This window comes from Pelodiscus sinensis, chromosome 2, assembly GCF_049634645.1.
Source record: "Pelodiscus sinensis isolate JC-2024 chromosome 2, ASM4963464v1, whole genome shotgun sequence".
In the NCBI taxonomy this organism is placed as follows: domain Eukaryota; kingdom Metazoa; phylum Chordata; order Testudines; family Trionychidae; genus Pelodiscus; species Pelodiscus sinensis.
In genome coordinates this window covers 167125344-167146281 of record NC_134712.1, presented here as the reverse complement: position 1 = coordinate 167146281, position 20938 = coordinate 167125344, and the positions used below count along the sequence as shown (strand labels likewise).

Sequence of the window (20938 nt, the reverse complement as noted above, 5' to 3'; positions counted from 1 at the left end):
GCTGAGATCATTAGATTTTGAATGTATTCAGCCTGTTTGACTGTTAGCTAAACATGATCAGAAAATAATAGTAGAACCAGCTTCATATAAAGGATATGGTCCCACAAAGAGTTATGATCATACTTAATATTAGCCAGTCTTTGCAGGACAGTAGCCTTAAACTATAAGATTCTTGGAACAGGAATTTTATGGCAAATTTTCCACAGCTCACCCTTGTGTGTCATATTTTTATACTGCTAATAGCACTTGTTCTTTACCTCAAAAGATAAGGACCTGGGCTTTTGGAACGAGAGACTCTCCATTTTATCTTCTTTGTTGCTGTGATGTTGTGTATGTAGCGCAGTGCTAATTGCAAAGTCTTAGATTGCAACACACAGTTGCTCTACGTACCTTGAACTGTATTTCCATTTGCTGTTGACATATTACCAAAATCATTAGATGGTATTTTAATTTTGCAGATGCAAAATGTGTGAGGTTTCATATACAACATTGGAATTAATTAGGAATCAAGATGGCGATACCACACCTTTATGAACACAGATTTAGTGCTGTCTTTGCTGAACTCCTAAATGGCAGACTTAAGGTCCAAGATTCTTAGGTCCAAGATTGTAGGAAAGAAGATGAGAAAAAAGAGACCAGAGTAAAGGAATAAAATGGAATGAAAAAAGAATGCAGCTCTTAGAGGAGATATGTGATATAGATATGGTTGTGCAAAAAATATTAAGCTTGTAGGAACACTGATAGAATTAAAATGTTTGGAAACTGTTCTCTCTCTGCACCTCTCAAAAGAACATTTAACAAAACTTCACCTGGAATTACCTTATTGCTAAAGGATGAAACTGAGCTGGCCTGAGCCCGCATGCAACATGCCTAATAGAGGTCTGACAGCGCTGCATCAGGACTTCCAGCTCAATTTGGTGGCAGGTTGCTGGCTGACACCAAATTGGATGGAAGTGACTGAGAAGGAGGGTTCTCTGCAGAAACATTTTGTATATATGGCTCAATTACAGCATTAAACCTTCAGCATTTCATCTTCTGTAGAAAACTGTGGTGGGGAAGGTCATTGTCAAGAAAGATACACTCAGAAATTTTTACATATACCTTTATGTGCTGAGATTGCTGTTGATGAGGATAACATATCCATCCATGTATGTGTACAGAAGCTGTGGATGTTCTGTGTTATAATTAAGCCTGTCTCTATACAGGGCACCTTAATATACTCTCTGATATGTGTACACCCTGCAATATAGCTAGAGCCAAACTAAACATTCTAGACATGGAGGCTGTAGGATGTTGCTGTGCTGAGAGGCAGTGGTTGGAGGCCTTATACCTGTATATGGCAGAGGCAATCATGTAATACATTTGTTGATACTGGGGGAGAGCATGCTTATAGGCCTTCATCCCTCCATCTTTGGAAAACAAGGAGTAGATGTTCCCAAGCATTGTCCAATGTAAAGGAAGCAGAATAAGGTCATCTACCATCCCTTTCTATACAACCTTGGCAGAACTAACTTCCCTTCCACCATCCCTGTACTTAAGTAGTGCCAACTGGTAAACAGTGGTGAGAATATAATTTGGGGAAAGAGTTCACAGCATCCTCTCCTTTCCCCCTGCCTTCACTCAGACCACAAGTTATGTGATAGCCACAGCATGGTTCTTATATGTGTTAATCAGAGTGGAGTTTTATTCATAGGGTTTGAGGCAAACCCTTTTATCCATTTTATTTTATGTGGGTTCATGCCTCAAGCTTTGTTATGAATTTGGAGAGAAACTTTTTAATGACTTGGAAACCAGGTAATTTCTTTGTTTGATTTTATTCATGTGGGCATGTCTGTGGGCAGCAGCTCAACACCTGAGAAATTATTTAGTCAGAGAGTCTGACCTACAGATTACATGAAGATCCAAAATGCACTTCAGCTTTGAGGGTATACGTATTTCAAATCAGATGAGAACTTTTTGGTTGGCCCCTGTCTTTAAAAGCAATTGGCCTACAGGGAACTCAAAACCCAACCCTAGTGTGCTTGAATCTTGCCCCAGGTTGGGCAGAAAAAAGTATGTTTAAGCGCGATGAACCTGAATTTGGAGCTGAAGCCTGATAAAAGGCACAGATTCCCCATAACTCTAATGTTAAGAATCTGATCTTGTTCCTGCTGAAGTCAACAGAAGTTTTCCCATAGGCTTATATGGTAGCAGATCCAGTATATGAGATTGTTAAATTATAAACATCATGTTGTTCCAAGAGTAGAAAACATAGCAACGATCTCATCACATCATGGCATTTACAATCTCTCTCTCTCACTCACACACACACACACACACACACACACACACACGAAGAATCCTGGATTTACACACAGAATCCTGGATTTACACATAACACACACACTCGGAAGAAGAATCCTGGATTTTCCAAAATATTTTCCTTTGTGAACCAGTCTTTAATTCAACAAAATAGTGCAGAGTGTATGAGTCTGTGTGTGTGCATTTAAATAATGTGTTGTATGACAAGGCAAAACATTTCAGAAAGATTTACTCAAACATCTAGATATAAAGGCTGACATTTTCTCAATGTGGCCTCTGTTTGCATCCATTTAGTTTTTGGCACATTATCACTTGTGCTTACAAATGATCAAATTTACATGTGCATGTCCCACTTATGGATTTAAATTAAAGGCAAATAAATGATTTAGACAACAGGGATTAATTTGTTCTATGTCTTATGTGACACCTTGCTACATCCAGATTGCTGAGACTCAAGTGCCTGCATTTTATCCAGGAGGATAGATGGCAATTTCCATTTTATAAGGGTTCATTTTTTGGTAACAAGGGAGGCCTGTAATAACCCATTTTTCTTGAATAGAAAAATTAATAGAAATAGGAATCAAGGAACTGAAATAAGTTGAATTCAAGTGATTCTACCCTCTTCAGAAAGTTTGGGAAATTCCCTTGGACATCTGTCAGGGATGGTCTAGACAGAGCTTGGTCCTGCCTTGAGGGCGGGGGGCTGGACTCGATGACCTCTCGAGGTCCCTTCCAGTCCTATTATTCTATGATTCTATATTCCTACTGTGTATGCCAACTACTTCAGAAAAAAGTATAAAATTGTAAGGATGAAATTCAGTTGTGAAGAGAGGGGTTAACCTTTAAGGGTGTCAGGGGAAAGGGGATTGGGAAGAGTCATATTTGAATCAGCTCCTGTTGACTTCCCGTGGCAGGATTGGATTCAAATATGACTCTTCCCAATCCCCTTTCCCCTCCCATGTTAAAGGAGCAGAGATCAACATGGCTGGAATTGCATTCATAAACATCCCTATTCATGCACTATTATCTTCACTGGTGATCTCTATAATGAGGTGCAGAGTTGTGGGAATGGTGCCTATTGTTTCATGGTTTGCTGTTGATATCACATACACATCTTCTTTGATAATATAAACTCTGGTTGTGGATTAGGGGTTATGGTTCCAATTGAACCACATTAGATATTCTACACCTTGTTTATAAAAGACAGCTTGGGCATTTTTGAGGCACACTCCAGAGTCCATGCTGCATAAGTGAGACCAGGATGCACATTAGAGCTGTGTTCTCTCCAGCACCTCAGGTCGTGTCGCTTTGCATTGAATCAAGTCATGTCACATCAGCGATACCACTATCGGTACTTATTCCTGATAGGCAATTCAGCGTTGATTTGGACAGCAAATATCCCAGCCACAATAATTGTATATAATGAGCAGATTAAGTATCGGTGAGAACCAGATATTTAAAAATCCCTAGCAAGTCTATGCCTTCAGATATTTAATACTCACATCGCTACCATTCATGCCATTGCACATATCTGAATGTATATTTACATATAAATATTTATAGATATGTGCATATGTTTAAATGTCTGTTTTGCCTGTACAGAATTGTTGCTGTCTACAGTAACTTGTAAATACAAATTCAAACATTTTAAAATGTGTTTTCCATGATGGACTTTAGCAGTATAGTTATATAGGATAGTTACAGGCCTATCATGTAAATCTTTATTCAGACATTTTTAAAATAAGTGTTGACAGATGGTTTTTAGATTGGGGTAGAAGGTAAAGCTTGCTTCCAACATTTACCTAGCCACCGTTTATTTTCAAAAAGTAGTGCAAGATTAAATGGTATGGCAATCTTTTTATTAGACATTCTACACCATTCTTCATTTACAAACATAAAATGCTGTAATTATCCCCTTATACAATATGCAGAAAGGTGCCTGCATTTTATCCAGGAGGATAGATGGCAATTTCCATTTTATAGATATATAGGATAAAAAGAATAAAAATAACTTCCACTGACTTTGCTGAGATTTAAAATGTTCAAGTGTCCCACATGTTGGATTAGAGTATTTTTTACATTTAACTTATTTTATTTGATTAGATTTACAATAATTTTCTCTTGAGTTCAGTGTACTTATGTATTATGCAGCACCTCTGAAAATGAGATCACTTTTGTATAGGAACCTAAAGGAGAAGTAAGCTTTGGCACCCAGCTTGAAAATTTTTGACTGTAAAGCTTGTTTCTGTTTATTATTATTTATAAGTGGTAGTATTAGTATTACAATAATTTATCTGGAGCTCATTCCTGTGACAAGGAGGTACCTTACAAGGTCTATGTTGAGCCAACCTTTAGTGTCTTCATGAGATGCTATCAGAGATTTTTAGATTTTATAGGGGGCAGGTTGCAGTGTATCGGTGCTGTGTACATTAAAAAAATTAATAAGTACAAATCTATTCTCTAGTGAGGCATTTGGGAGCAGAGTCAATGGAAGTCACACAACTTCAAAGGAAGTGGCAGCTGCTCAGTACCTCTGCAAATGAGGTCACTTTTATTTGGGAGCCTAACGTCAAAGGTATGCTATGTTTGCACAGCATTTTGGAGCAAGCCTCCGAGCCTAGGCTGACACACTTGGGCTAGCAAGGCTCACATTAGCAGTCTACCGATAGCTGAATAGACAGTGCTTTGAAGTTGTGGCTTGGGCTGGAGCTCAGGCTCTGAAGCCACCCCGCTCGCTAAGCTTCAGAGGTTTGACAAATCTTGTCCTTCCTGTTTAAGGTATATGAGAATATAGGAATGATATTGTTCCTAGGAATCCGTTACTTATTAGCAAAGCAGTGATAACGTGGGCAATAACAATTGGGATTGTATCCCTTTGGTATATATGGTCATGCCAATTTTCTTCCACAATTTGATCTGAGGAAGTGGGTCTGGCCCACGAAAGCTCATCACCTACTAAACCATCTTGTTAGTCTTTAAAGTGCTGCATAGTCCTGTTTTTTGTTTCAGCAAGACCAGACCTAACATGGCTACATCTCTATTACTGTAGTAAACTAGTGACGGCTGTCAGCCAGAAATTTCAGTTCAAACTTCTTGTCTGTACAGATAGAACCCTGCCACAGAATTCTTATTGAGAATGGCTATCAGGCTTGTGAAGTTTCTACAGTAATTTCAGTTTTAGCTAGTGACCAGAAATGTGAGAGTTTAAAAAGTCCATCTAGCAAACAAGTAGGCTTTTGTAGAATAAGCATTCAATCTGTCAATTTATAATATACCCACACCTTCAAAGTTGCATCTCAAGTGAAATTCACCCTTTCCTACATTGAAAAACCCACAAATCCTTATACTCATAGTCTACTGACATTACATAAAGTGATCATACAATAAAATTAACAAGCCTAGTTTTCGATACTATGCCTTGGTGTCTTGAAATGTCTTGGGTTTTAATTTAATTGATCAGATTGTTTGTTCTTCTTAATGTTTGTCTTTTACCTCCCCCGGGTTACTTGGGAGCAGGTCACACTCACAGGTGTGCCTGGGCGCCTGATGGTTTTAACATAAAAGGAGATCCTGAGCAACCCACTGATGATGTTGTTTAGTTGGGGAAACCGTATCCACCCCCTTGCTACTGTCCCTTGCTCATAAAGAACATATAATGGCAGTGCCTACCTGGCTGGCCCCGTAACACACTTACTGGTGTGCCTTGAGAACCTCCAGGAATAAACTTATTCCAACAATAAACTGGATCTAACTCCAGAACAACAATTACAAATCATGAATACTAATATACATCTAATAGATTGCATTAGAATGAACAACCTTTACTTAACTTAAAGAAACAGGATTTAATAAATTAACAGTGAATAACATCAATTAACAAAGTACACAGAAGTAAAAGGAACTTATCTAGTTGCCATTTGCCCTGCCAATATTTATTCCACCCCAGAGTGTGCACACCCCTGGACTCAGAGTCCCAGACTCTTGCTTGCATGGGCACGCTTGAAGAACTGCAGCTGTAATGGAGATTCTCTGTAGGTAGTATATATGTGGGTCCCAGCTATGCAGCAGCTCTGGTTCACTGGGTTGTCCTCTCTGCCTCTCTTTGAACCCAGAGTTAGCCTGTATCTCTGTGGTCTGACCCAGGCAGCATTTCCCCAAAGATGCCCAGTTACTCACAGTCTCCTTCTGTGTGCTGGATGCAGAGTAGCTTCTAGACACAAGTACAGCCAAATGGCCTCCCCTCTAGGGCAATCAGAAGCAGCCTGCTAGATCCCAGTTCCAAAGACTCGCTGTCCCAGTCTGTAACTGCCACATAACAGCTCCCGAACTGGATCAAACTCCTCCACAGCAGCCTAGCTCCCTTTCTGCTCCAAAAACAGACAGATGAGTCCACAGACTGCTGAGTCTTCCTCCACACACTGGGAGAGACTTAGATCTCCCACACAAGAGTCACTTCCTTCCTGTTTTTCCCAAGGGCTCATGGAAATTGTAGTCTGTGAGGCTGCATTGCAGCACACAGGGTCTTCCCAGAAAGTAAGCAGAGGCACCTTTAGTAAGGGGACTACATTTGTTAAAGAGGCATTTCTTTACTTAGTGAAATGTGATCTTTTTTGGAAGTCCAGTGGAACAAATATTCAACATGATGAACATTTTGGAGTGTACATGCTCTCACATCTGTTATTTTTCTTAATGTAAATCGGGGCGGGGAACCTAAGGCCCAGGATGCAGCCCCTAGGGTTGCCTGGATCTGGCCTCCCCCAGCAATGGGGAGCCTGTGCTAGCACTTCGGCCTTCTCCCTGCCCATAGCCCCCTATTCTGCGGGTCAGCAGCCCCCGATCCAAAAAGTTCCCCATCCCTGATGTTAATGTAAACACTTGTTCAGTTTTTCTTGATCAATTCATTCAGGCACTGCATTACTGAAACAATAATACTTCTTCACAAGGAATATATACATGTTGTTGTTGAGTAAAAAGCTGATGGTAACAACAGCACACATTTTTTTTAAAGTATGTTTTTTTAATGAGCATTTCCAAAACCTACAAACTGTTACTGCAGAAGAATCCCAGTTTTTTATTTTATTTTGGTTTATTGTCTTAATTTTACAGCATATTTTTAATAATGCAGTTCCATTGACTTGAGAGGAAAAGAGAGCTCAGAATACAGATCTATAGATTTTTTTCTTTGAGGTTAGATTTGGGAAAATGTGTTGAAGCAACTCAGGCACTTCATGGCTCCTCCTCATAAGAACTTCAAGATAATTACATTAACAGACACTGAGGAACTCTTGAGAAGTTAGGCCTGTCATTTTAAAGTAAGATCTCCATGACCTGCTGCTATAGACGCTGCTTTGAGTGGAAGCAGAAACTCAGGAACTAGAAATGACAGCTCTAAAGAGCCTCAGCATTCTAAATTAAATCGCTATTTAAAAACTGAAACTAATACTGAAGAGTCCTTTAATGGGATCTTTCATAATATATTTCTATCAATAAGTGCTCCCAAGTGCTAAAGCCTGCATTCAGAAATAGCAGAAATCTTTCAAGCCAGAGTTAAAAGAGGCTAATGGGTATAATTTTAAAATTAGAGCAAGGTATAATATGTCAGATGTTATCCTGTTGTCCAAATAATTAAGATAAGCTTGAGTTCTCCATTCCCAAAGTTGCATCAAAGTTTAGAAGGAATCATTTTGTGAACATTTGAATCTCCCATCAACAGCTTGCAATGTATCCTGAAAATATTCAAAGGAAAATCTATTTTTTTTAATCTGATTTAGGAAAGGTTGGGATAGCCCTGTTCAAATTTGGTAGAACCCTACGCAGCTGTTCTGAAAACATGTTTTCTATCCTGAGGGGGGAAAGCAAGGTTTTGGAATGTGTTGTTATTCTCACCAAGACAAAACAAGAAACCTTCTGAAGTGTTTCACAAGAAACAAGACCAAGACCCACTCCAGAATAGACTGGTGATAAGGGCACTCCATTGAAAATGAGGGAGATTTGTGCAACTGTCTGTCTGTGAGTCCATTTGTTCACTCACCACTCCTCTACTGGGGATAGTGAGCACAGGAGAGAGCTATACAGCAAAAGTGACCACTGGGGGCAGATGTGCCACCAAGGCCGTGTCCAGACTCAGGGGTTTTTTCGGGAAAAGTAGCCTTTTCCCGAAAAAACTTCCCCTGCGCCCAGACTCAAGCCGCGTTCTTTCGAAATTATTTCGAAAGAACGCGGCTTTTCTTTCAATGGCGGTAAACCTCGTTTCACAAGGAAGAACGCCTTCCTTCGAAAGTTCCTCTTTTGAAGGAAGGCGTTCTTCAATGTAAAGAGGCCGTCTTCGAAAGAGAGCATCCAGACTCGCTGGGTGCTCTCTTTCGAAAAAGCGGATTTCTCTTTCGAAAGATCCGCCTGCAGTCTAGACGCGATCTTTCGAAAGAGGCTCTTTCGAAAGATGCTTTCGAAAGAGCCTCTTTCGAAAGAAGCCTGCAGTCTAGACATAGCCCAAGGGAGTGGCCAGCTGGGGATGGGGCTTTCCCATGGACCAGATAAGTGTCTCCCCACCTCAAAGCCCTACTCCTGGGCCCCAGTGCCATGCCCTCCACCACGGGAGCACCTCTGGAGCCAGGCAATTCAGCCACAGCCATTGTTGCACCCAATGCCGCCAGGACATCCAGTTCAGCTGCAGTTGGCTGGCCTGCATGGCATCCCGCTGCACCCAGCCCGGACCTGGGGAAAGCCAGCGGGAGGCTTGTGTAGGCCCACCCCTCCCCCCATCCGCTCGCCCACTGCCCTCCGACCCCAGGCTGGGTGCACCACTCTGGCCCTGGGTCGAGCACCTCCCCTACAGTCCCATCTCCCCACCCTGGTCCCAGGCAGTGCCAATGAAAGAACTGTGCAGCCCTCCCCCTCCTCCCCCCGCCTATTCTGACCCAAGGCTGGACCCAGGCAATGCCAGATAAGTCTTCCAGTAATTTACTGAAGTAAACAAGTTGTCTATATTCTGGTCCCATACTGTAGAAATATTTTTCATAAATGAAATGTTATCCTCAATGCTTATAAGAAACTTCATTATACATACTTTTTATCTGCTGCATAGTGGATTAAGGCCTCATCTGACACAGCAAAAGAATTTAGCTCAGTGTTCCTAACAATAGTATTCCAGGGGTTTGGGAGACATTTTCTCTCCAGTTAGGATGAGAAAAAAAAATCTGTATCCTTTTTCCTTCCTGAACATATTTTGGGGGCACATACCTAAGACCAGAATAGATCATGTACTCCTTTGTAAGAGGGTTTTTGTTTTGTTTGAATAAACCTTACTCAAATATACATAAAACAGAATGAAGACTAAATATGATGTATCCTCATCTATTGTCTCATCTATGGCAGTTGCATTTTCTGTTCAACACAATAGAACAATTTGGGCACTGTGTCACTGGGCATCTCTTCAGAACTGATGAGGAGAAGGAGCTTCCAGTCTTGGCCCATAAACAGACAAATGAGGTTCAGGTCTTTATAGAAGTGCTGGAACAATTTGTGTAGTGGGGGTTTTGAAAGCCATTGAACCAAACTGTAAACCCTGTATAAAATGGAAACCACTTCAAGTCAGAGTTTACAGTTCCAGCACTTATGGGTCCAGGTCCTGGCCTTTGTTTGCCACCTTTTCCAAGATAATTTTCTTCACCTCCTTCTCACAGTACAATACAGCCGACTCAAACTCCTATGTTTCTTCCCTCTTTGTCTGAAGGAATTTAACACCATCTGGCTACCTTCCCTTTAGGTACAGAGTAAACCCTCCCTTCCCATCTTGTAGGTCACCCATCTCCATAGTAGGTTATCATACAACCCATTGTATCCGTTTTTATGTCTTTACCTTTGCAATGCCCCTGTGAGATAGGGAAGTGCTATTGTCCCCATTTTCAAGGTGGGGATTGAAGCACTGAGAAGCTAAGTATCTTGCCTAAGTCTATGAGGGTGTGTCTACACAGTAAAGTTATTTTGGAATAATAGCCGTTATTCTGAAATAATTATGCAAGCATCTACACAGCAATTCCGTTATTTCGAAATAATTTCAAAATAACAGATGGCTTATTCTGACTTCTGTAAACCTCATTCTACGAGTAATAATGCCTATTCCAAAATAGCTATTTTGAAATAAGGTATATATAGATACTCCACTTCAGCTATTTCAAAATAGCCCCTCTCCAGGGCCATTATAAGTTATTCCTCCTAGGGCTCTAAATCGAGATAGCACTTCTACATTAGAGAAGCCTGCCTCGGACTAATTTTGAGGCTTCCCTGCAGTGTAGACATGCTATTTTGGAATAAGCTATTTTGGAATAACTATTCCAGAATGGCTTATTCCGAAATAACTGTGCAGTGTAAACATAGCCTGACAGAGCAAGAAATTGAATGTGGGTCTTGTCTACTGCCTGAACTAGCCATTCATCTGGCTTCAGAGATGCTCCATTCCAGGAATCCTTTTTCTGATGGATATCTTCTAATCTCTTGTGTCAGTCTGTTCCTTCAGCCATTCTTCAGCACCAGCATGCTCCCTAGCACGTGTGGTTTGGTTTATACAACCAGGAGCAGTCTCCCACAGGACATCTGAATTCCCAGAGTTAGAATCTTCCCTTGGTATTTAGATACATAATTGTTCTTTTACATATCCAAGTGTGACTCGGAGTATCGCTATGAGGGATTTGACCATCCTGCTGAAATGACCATTTGAAAATTGGTCCATCAGTAAGAATGCTTAATGCATGTGATGATGTATATTGAGCATGTCATTATGGCAGAAGAAGTGAAATTTGTAGACAGCTGGAGAATTGTACATGAACCCTGGAATTAATTATTCACAGGAAAGAACAAATAATAACTATATCAATACATTTCCCATGGTTTTGCAAACAGAAAGCTGTGGAGATTGTTATTCATTTTCAGTTGACATCCATTTAACTTAATCATAGGGTCAAGTTCCAGACTGTGATTTGTGTTTTGTTGCCTATTCTTTGAATTTACGAACCAGTAGAAGCAGTGTGTTTTTTCTCATATTTGGGGTCAGTAGTTAAATACCAGTTGAGCTGAAGTAGCATGAAGCAAGAAGGTATCTTTCTAATCTAAACAGCCAAAATAGAGGTTTGATCCCATTCCCTTTAAAATCAAAGACTGAACTTTCATTGTCCTCACATAGAGGCAAGATTAGGGTACCTAGACCTGAGCCACTCTTATGCACCTAAGAAGGAAATACAAGCATAACTCCAAACGATGGGGCAATTGTGTTCTTCAAGACAATAGAGTTTCCTTTGGGATTCTTAGACACATACATTCTCAAAGCGGCCAGTGCATCAGAAATAAAAACCTCTCTGAAGAAGTGCTTAAGCACTAGGGATAAACTAGAGTATTCCTGTGTTAGTATGGTAGCATTTATATATTCATTTAGTGCTGTATTTTTGTGTGCCTCCATGTTCATCAGTGGTTTTACCATGATCTTTTGTTTCTTTCTCTTTTTTTTTTCAGCTGGTTAATAATCCACTAGCAAGTCAAGCAGCAGCGGCTGCAGCAGCCGCAGCCATGGGCTCAATAGCAAGCTCACAGGCCTTTGGCAATGCACTCTCCAGTCTTCAGGGGGTCACAGGTCAACTAGTCACTAATGCACAAGGACAGGTGAGTGGAAGATGGAGAAAACAGTGAATTCTTATGGCAGATTGATCTTTGGAGAAAAATGAATTTCTTTTGCATGACAGCAATTTGTAAGTGCACATATTGAAGATAAATAAGTAATGTTTACCGGGAAAGATAAGAAACAGAAATGTTTAGGGCTGGGGAGGAGGTTTTTTACAGTGAAAATGGTTCCGCTTTTGCTTTTTATATTACAAACTTGGGAAGAGATTACAATCATGTAACCATGTGGTATTTTTAAGTGTGAAGATTGTTGCTGAGTCTCACTATGCTAATTCAAGAACCTGATAATTCTCACCCCCACCCCCAAAAGTCTCTCCCTGTTTCTAAGCACAGATTTAATACCTGAAATGAATACTGAAGTTTTGTAATACTAAGACTGCATTATTTTTTATAAACTATAACATTCATTAGTATGCTATCAAGTGTGTATAAAAATACTCCACAGTAGTCAAAATAAATGAACAAAGCACATTTTGTAATGCAGTATCTTAGATTTAGTACGATTGTTTGCTCATTGGTTACAGACTCCCAAAATTCAGCAACTTGAAATGGGTCTGCCAGTCATCAGTGCAAATTCAAGAGGCTCGGTTGTCTTTTAAAAGTCTTTTACTATTGTGTTTTTAAACATGATAATTTGTAAATTTTTGAGCTGTCTAAAAGGGAAGTTTCATGTTATCATGCTTATACAGAGGGGTTTATCTGTGTTTATTGAAGTTGATATCATTCTGGTCCTGCTATAAACTGGAATTCAGAAAGGTATGCACATGAGTAATCCCATTGCCTTCATGTTCTTAAATACCTTTCTGAATGATGATCACTGACTGGCTTTATTCTATCATGTCAGTAACAAAAGTCATGAGACTCTTTGTTTCACTGCAAATAGTAATATAATTAAATCACTATAGTAAGTGTAATAATATAGTTTAAGATTAGTACTGCTCACTTGGTACTCTGTACCATAAAAACAAACCTGTTATTTGAATAGACACTAGTAAAATGAAAAAAAATCAGTCTGATAACAGACACTTCAATAGATGTTTGATAGACTGATACAGCCCTGGATATCAGTAATTATAAGTTACAGTTTTTGACATATAACTTAAAAAAGCACCAATTGTAAGTTGTTCTTTTCTTCCTCATAATTTTATGTCACTGATTTTTTTGTACTAGAGACAAAGGTTATATTTTTTCGGATCTGTAAAACAATAGAAAACAAAAATGATATCCTTAAACTTTATGGGGATTTTTTTTTTACATAAAGCATAAGATGCATCCTGAGCTTTGGTCTCCCCCATCTAAGTCCCAGAAAAAATGCTGACCTTGTTATATTTACTGGGTGGGTGCTGAATTGTTCCATCACTACCCCGAGGGTTGAACGATGGAGCTTGTCAAAGTGAGGCCTTATCTAATGAATCATCTTATCGCAGGTGCACACCACACATATTAAAGGAGGATTGTATGAACAATGTGCCCTCTACAATAACCTTTCAATGTCTACTTTAACCCTTGTTTCAATCCCTTTTCATCAAAGGATCATTTTATGCAGCCAGCTTTAAATGGAGGCTCTCAAAAGCCTATTAAGATTTCTGGAGGCATGGGGTATTGGTATGGAAGAAAAGTTGGTTATAATACCTATAATTCATAGTCAGATCACCTCCATCTAGAAGGCCTGCTTCTTTATATCCATGCTCCAGAAATAGTACATATCCTTCTCTCACAAGAGACACTTAGCTCCTAAGATGTTAATTGTGAGAGTTGAAGATATACATTCACACCAGCTTTTCAGTACTTTTTCCTTACGTGTTCTCTCCAGAAAACAAAAAAGTGAAGAATGTATGTAAGCCACGTGATATAAACATAATACTAATTCTTTAATCAGTGAATGAAACTATATAATCAGACCAAGATACTGCTAGCTAGTCCACACAGGTAAAGGAAAATCCAGTAACTCCACAGGTTTCAGAGAAAAAGAGAATCTTTTTCTATTGTTAAATAAAATTACAATGTCTTTCTGTCTACTCAGCTCTTTGAGGAAAGGGACTGCCTTTTTGTTATGTGTCTGTAGAGTGCTTAGCACAATAGGGCTTTGGTTCATGGATGGCACTCCCAGGCACTACCACAATTGTAAATAAATAGTAATTATAATAATAATAAAAATAAGGAAAGTGCTTTCTGTAGAAGCCATCTGTACATTAGTCTACTGCTTAAAACATGCTTCTTAAGCCCATGTGACAGGCATATTGGATTTGAGACTGAGGAGTTCTGTTTTCAAATGAATTACATCCTAGCAAAAATGGTGGGTCTGATTTTTAAAACTTAATGCTCAATCTGAAACCTTTTATGGGGTCCTGATTTGCAGAAAGTGCAGAGTATAGTACTTGCCTTCTGAAAATCAGGCTCCTTCAAAGTTTTGAAAATTTAGGCTCAGGGAAGTAATCATTCATATGTGCAAATATTTTAATTGCATACCTCTATCTTTTAAAGATATAGGTCTTGTATAATTGTCGACTAAATACATGGTGACCCTTTATCCCTTGTAACACAGTAATATAATATTGGTCAAATCTGAGATCCTACTGCAAATCTAGGGGAAAACTGCCTTATGGGTGACGTATGGCTTGACCTTTAACTCCATTTTTATGTTCAGACTGTCCAGATTATACAAGCATGACCACCTTTTATGCAGCAAAATTGTATTTGTTTATTTTTGGAATTTAAAAATGTTGGTATGATCTCTTTTCTTATGCCACTACTTCTCCTTTGAGAAGCCTGAGTTTTTCCACAACCAAATATCAGAAGATTTTATCAGTTGGATAAAAAAAATTACATCACCTGATTACTTTGTTATCCTATAAGTAGAAAAGTCTATGTTAATTGTCTAAATTAACAGGCAAATTAGGTTATCTGTCTTCAATGTTAAGAAGCCCATTTGTTCAAAACCACTAGGCTACTGGTGTCACTTACACACTTGGAATTATTTCAGATGCAGAAAAATAGAAGATTTTTAATTACTCTACTGCATGTAGATAAAAGAAACAGATACAAAAGCATTCTTATTCTGATGGTTACTACAAAAGGCTACCCCAACCTTGTTTTTGTACTTGACTAAAATACACAACTGAATTCCGCCCTCAACTACACTCATGCAATCCTGTTGGCTGCAGCAGGATTTACATGGGTTTTAAGTGAGGGTGCACTGCAGCTTAGGAAATTCAGTCATTTTATAGTAAAGGCAAAAGCTTTTTAACAGGAAAAATACTCATTTTGACAACCTGAGGGATTGTGAAACAGAAATGGAAGAACATAGCATGATAAAAAAGTGATATCTAATAACATTATAAAATTGTGTTCTGATTAGGAGAGAACAAAAAGCACTAATATTCCTTTGTTGGCATTAATGTAAGAATAATGTCAGTGTTAATATACATGAATTATGAACATATTAATTATACAGTGGATTTAAAGAATGATCTCAGTGTCATTTAAGAATACCATCTTAAGGACTCAGTCTACATTGAACATGTGCCTATCTTCTTAGATATGAAAACCATCTACATGTAGAGAGTCTTAGGTGCAGTTCACAGAAATTAACATACATAACTATCTGTAGAGATTTTTAATCTGCAATTAGCTTGCAAAACTAAACAAAGAGCGTGGCATTGTTGATCCAACTCAATAATAGAGGTACTTTGGCTCTCATTATTCTGATGAGCGCACACATTTGCTCTTTGAGCTTCTTGATAGTAAATGGTGCTAATGAGGCCTGATGGATTCTCTGCTCCTAACAAGGCTCTCAGCAGTGAGAGTGATTACAATGGAGATAGATTTGATGGGATGCGCTCGCTTTTGTAGTGTCTCAGCTGCTGACACTCTGCGACATAATCAGGTCACAGAGCCGGTCACAGCCATCAGCGAAAGCCATAGCTCTATCCCTCATTATTAAAGTGCATTATTCAGTTCCAGGCCTTCACAATACAGCCAAGGGCCTTTTTTTTTAAGCATCAACTCTCAAACACAAAGGTTAATAAAATAAAACACTTCATCAGCTAAAAAAGTAATAAATTAAAGAAATGGAAATAAAGCATTCCCTTTCAAATCCATTGAAGGGTCACAATTAAATAAGATGGGGAATTTTTATCACTGTGTGCTATATATGGCACAGTCTAATATGTCGTGAGCCATAAAAACCAGGGACAGAAAGCAGAGTAGGATTGCGACTCTATGTAGATTGATTTGCTAAATAGTAAAGTATCTCCCATTCAAAAAGAATCACTCTCAATGCACTTTTTGTTCAAGTGTTATTGCTATTTTCGTGTTCTCTTACAACTTTTTTTCCCTTTGGTATGTCAAGCACTTGCCTATAAACTAACCCTCAGTTTTAATGAATCTCTTTTGTTCTTAAAAATTTTGGGACTAGTATAAGCATCACATTAATGTATTTAGTCCTAAACTGGATTATAAATTATAAGGCACAATGTTATAAGTGTTCTATTTCTGAAAGACCATACAATGCCCTTCTTTTGAAAAATGCAGTGTCTGCAGCAAGATATGCTAGAAGTTAATTGCAGCATTTTATTTCTGTTCTAGATATGTGCCCTATAGTTGCCTCTAACCACAGAGCCTGTCTATATAAAGAAGTTGCACCAGCTTAATTTGAAGTGTGATTTCAAATCAGCCTAGTTAAACTGGTGCAAAAGTCCAAATGGACATTCTTATTTTGGTTTAAAATCAGGCTTATTTTGGGTTGGTTTACATAAATACACTGCTCTTAAACTGAAGTAAGAGTGTTCAGACAGCAGTATAAACTGATTTAAAATTAAATCAAAACATTTTCAATTAAGATCTGTGAGTAGACAAAACTTCTCTCAATAAACAATATCTTAATTGTTCATGCATGACAAACAATATAATGGATTTTTCCATTTTCTGACCTTTAAACTATAACACTACTAGTTAGTGAACAGGGGTGTAAGGGTCTGGTGGAAATGATGTCCTTGTGAAAATGACAATCTTGCTTACCCCAGTGTAAGGACTGTGCACGTTTAGTCGTACTAGTGATCTCAAAGAAGTTGTGAAGTTTTCCCATTGCCCAGCGTCTGTTGTGCACCAGCCAGCCGAGCTGATTGGCTGTGGAGGAGAGCAAGTGCATGTTCCATTTCTTTAATTAATGGCAAGCATGAATTTGTTACTCTTCAGGGAGTTCTGGAGCCACAATGACTGTGTGAGGTACAATGTCTATCAGAGCTGCCTCTGAGGCCTTACAGTTCACATCACTCTGCAAATGTGCCAGTGCCTTGTTCTGTGTCCACACTACACCTTTTCTTAAAATTTCCCACCATGGCTTCCACCGCTGGAGCTGCACATCCAGGCCTGCTGAGGGGGCAGGAGAAACAACTGCCCCAGGGCCCAGAGATTCTACAGGATCAGCCAGAGATTCTGCAGCAGCAGCCAGAGCCTGAGGCTCTTTTAATCGCCACTGGGGGGAGAGGGCTGGCATGGCTGGGGGGCTGGCGTAGCTTATTCTGGGTGGCACTGAGGGCCCAGTCCCAACCCTTCTAGGAGCGCAGAGCAAACCCATCCCCCCCCCACACACACCTTGACCAGGGTCCCATCGTGGCTGTCGGCTCCCATCAGCACAGCTGATAGCTCAGATGGGAACACTCGTGTCTGTTAGTGCTAGCCATCAGTGTTTTAAATGCCAGGCCATCTCACACTGGTCACAGCCATCTAAAACACTGTTGCCTTCTCTATGCTACCATTACCACTGGCTGGTTTGCTTTGATAAACGCTGTGCCACTGTTAGGACTAACAGCCATTTCTTGGGGAGCCCACTGCCAGAATACTCTACTGTGTATTTCAAAAGATACTGCGGATTGGCGCTCCCATTGGTCACACTCTTTTTTTCCCCTCCAAATTTGATCAGACTGCGCATTTACAGCTCTTGGAGACCATAGAAGGGGTGCATCTCTCTCTGAATGCTTTTTTGGGCAGAAAAGAGGCTCAGCCTGTCAAGAAAGGTCAACTGAAAGAGAGATTTGCTCCATTGGCTTCTCCTCAAAACTATGTAATGAAAGGAACATTTGTTTGTGGAATTATTTTGTTTGCTGAATGTGTATTTTTTACTACTATCCTGCCTTAAGCTTGTAAAGAATATAGAGCAGGAAATGGGTGATATATATGGTCAAGATCTTTAGTTTGTGTACACTGGTTGTGTTTTTGGCTGGGGGATAGTTATAACAGAAAACTTGTGGATGTTTGAAAAAAATGATCCTCAAATAAATGAGCAATTTCAGATAAACCAATTGAAACAGAAAGATATTTTGGGATCACAGATATCCCATATTTCATGGAAAAGATTCTAACTTCCTCACAGGAAAAAAAAATGTTTCAGAAAAGGGAAGAAAAATTTAGAAGGACACTATCCAAATGAGCATCCCACCACCATGACCACTCAGCATGTTTGGATACCCACGCACTCTGGGGAAGAGGTCAGCTTTAAAAGAGGAGGCTGCAACTCTTTCCTTCAAAACCTCAGACAAATGGGTGTTAATCTATAGATCGGATACTGAAGGGAATGTAAACATATTTCCCGGAGCAGATTCTTCTTACTCTCAAAGAAGGCCCAAACAAAGAAGCTGATATGGGAAGCTAAATCACACATACTGAAAATTGTGAGGTACAGAGGGAATACCCTTGGAAGTGAATTTGCATAGAATTTACTCAATTTTCTGATAACCAAAAGATATGGGAGAGTGAAAACCGTATAGGATCTCAAGTCAAGTCTCTAAATAGAGAAAGGAAAGGAAAGGTCCATATGGAGATTCTATCAACATGAAAGTAGTCAGTATTCATATACTCCTATCAAAAGTGTCCCTTATATTTCCTCATTACAAATCTTATTTCCAGTATAAAATTTGATCTTTGGGTTTATGACCTCTGGCCTGAGTGTTTACTAAAGTGCTTATAAGTGAGGGGTAACATTTTCAAAAATATCTTTGTCCCCTTTTCAGAAGAAGCATAGGGTTAATCTATGCAGCAAAAATAAATAAATAAATAAACCCATCATTGCAACAAGTCTCAGAGCACAGGTGAATTGACTCGGGCTGTCACGGCTTTCACTGCAGGCCTTAAAATGGATGTTCAGGCTCGTCCTACAGCCAAGTCTTAGAAATCCTGTAAGGCAAGAGAATCTCAGAGTCTAGGCAGGAGCCATAAGCCCAAATGTATCTGTCTGTCACTAGAGGCTATGGTGGCTTTTTTGTTATGTTGACATAACCTTGGGGATTTAGGAACCTACATGCCATTTATTTTCAGTGAGAGAGGGCCTCGTGAGTGCCTAACTTACATAGGTGTTTTTTTCAAATTTTATCCCTGATCTAATGAGTACTCTTTCTCTCTCTCTCTCTCTCAAGCAGAACACTCAGTACACATCTATCTATTCCTTCCTCAGTAAGATGCTAATCTGAGATAACTCAGAAGAGAAGACGAGATTGGCTTACCTGCTTGGCTTTCCTATCAGTACTGGAAACACAGCCATAACTCAAAGAACAATCAATCTGTTCAGCACCTTGAGGGGTAATAATACAGTAAAGGCCATTTTCATATTTAAGGAAAAGCATATCAAACCCATATCAGACCATTTAGATGGTTCTCAGATCACCAAGGTCATAATCAGAGGCCAGTTCAGAGGTCACAGTGAGACTTCTGGGAATTCAGGCCTCTTTGGGTGAGTCTGTACTGCACTGTTATTTCAAGATAACTAGCTTTATTTCGAAATAACAATGAGAGTGTCTACACAGCCATTCTGTTATTTTGAAATAATTTCAAAATAATGGATGGCTTATTCCTCATACTACGAGGAATAACACCTATCCCAAAATAGCTATTTCAAAATAAGGCGCGTGTAGATGCTCCACTGCTGCTATTTTGAAATAACCCCTCACCAGGGCCATTTTAAATTATTCCTCCCCAGTGCCTCCTAGGGCTCTAAATCGAGATAGCATGTCTACATTAGGGAAGCCTGCCTCGGACTAATTTTGAGGTTTCCCTGCAGTGTAGATATGCTATTTCAAAAGCTATTTCGGAATAACTATTCCAGAATAGCTTATTTCAAAATAGCTATATATTGTAGATGTACCTTTAGTGTCCATACCATAACATGCAAATCCACTTGAAGTATGGCTCATCATCTCAGACTTTCAGAGGTAGCTGCCCCTAGAATGTTCAAGATAGTCTTCTCCTGGAAAAAAAGGCGAAGAGGAAAGTATAAGCCATGGATATATGCGTATTGCAAAGTGGAAATGCTTGTGTGACGGACTGGCTCAGAGCCAGTGATTATTCAAGGAAGCATAGAGAGCATCAGTTGACTAGTGTTTGTGACCATTTCACTGGCATTTGAAAACATAAAGGATGAGACACAAACAGGTGAAGCCTGGTAGTGACAGAGAACACAACAGCAGCGGCATACATCACAGTCAAGGGGGAATGAAATCTTGGCTCCACAGAAAGGCAGCCCAACTGATGAACTTGGAAGAGAAAAACCTTTTCATCCTTGAAAGCTCTTCATGTTAAAGGAGAGGAAAACTGCAGCAACTAATGGGGGGCAGACCCACCCACTACTCTAGGCATAGCTCAGGGACGCTGCAAACAGCTGCTTCTTGCTGCCTCTTCCTTCCCACTCACTGTTATCCATTTCCTGGGCCACTTCTCTACTGTCCCAGTTCCTTCTGTTCCTGCCTCTGGGTTCCACTCTTTTGCCCTCTTCCCAAAGTCTCAAGCCTACAAGTCCAGACAGCACATCAGGAGCTCCCCCTAGCTTTCTCCCTGTCCCTGCTAACACTTCCCCTTTCCTAGTGGCTGGTGTCTCTCAACAGCAGACTCCTTCACCTTGATCTGCAGTTCTCTTTTATCTGAGCTGGCTGGGTCCTGACTGGCAGTTCCAGCCAACTCCCTCATTGTCTGCAAACCT

General features: G+C 39.7%; 1 protein-coding gene across 3 annotated transcripts in view; it reads left to right on the top strand.

Annotated features, from left to right (window-relative positions):
* Positions 1 to 20938, top strand: part of POU6F2 (POU class 6 homeobox 2) — a 399971-nt gene that overhangs the window by 325625 nt on the left and 53408 nt on the right. For all 3 annotated transcript variants that reach the window (XM_075921735.1, XM_075921733.1, XM_075921734.1), the window contains exon 6: positions 11806 to 11952. In XM_075921735.1, the coding sequence (XP_075777850.1) occupies positions 11806 to 11952 (147 nt within the window). The remainder of the gene's footprint in view (positions 1 to 11805; positions 11953 to 20938) is intronic.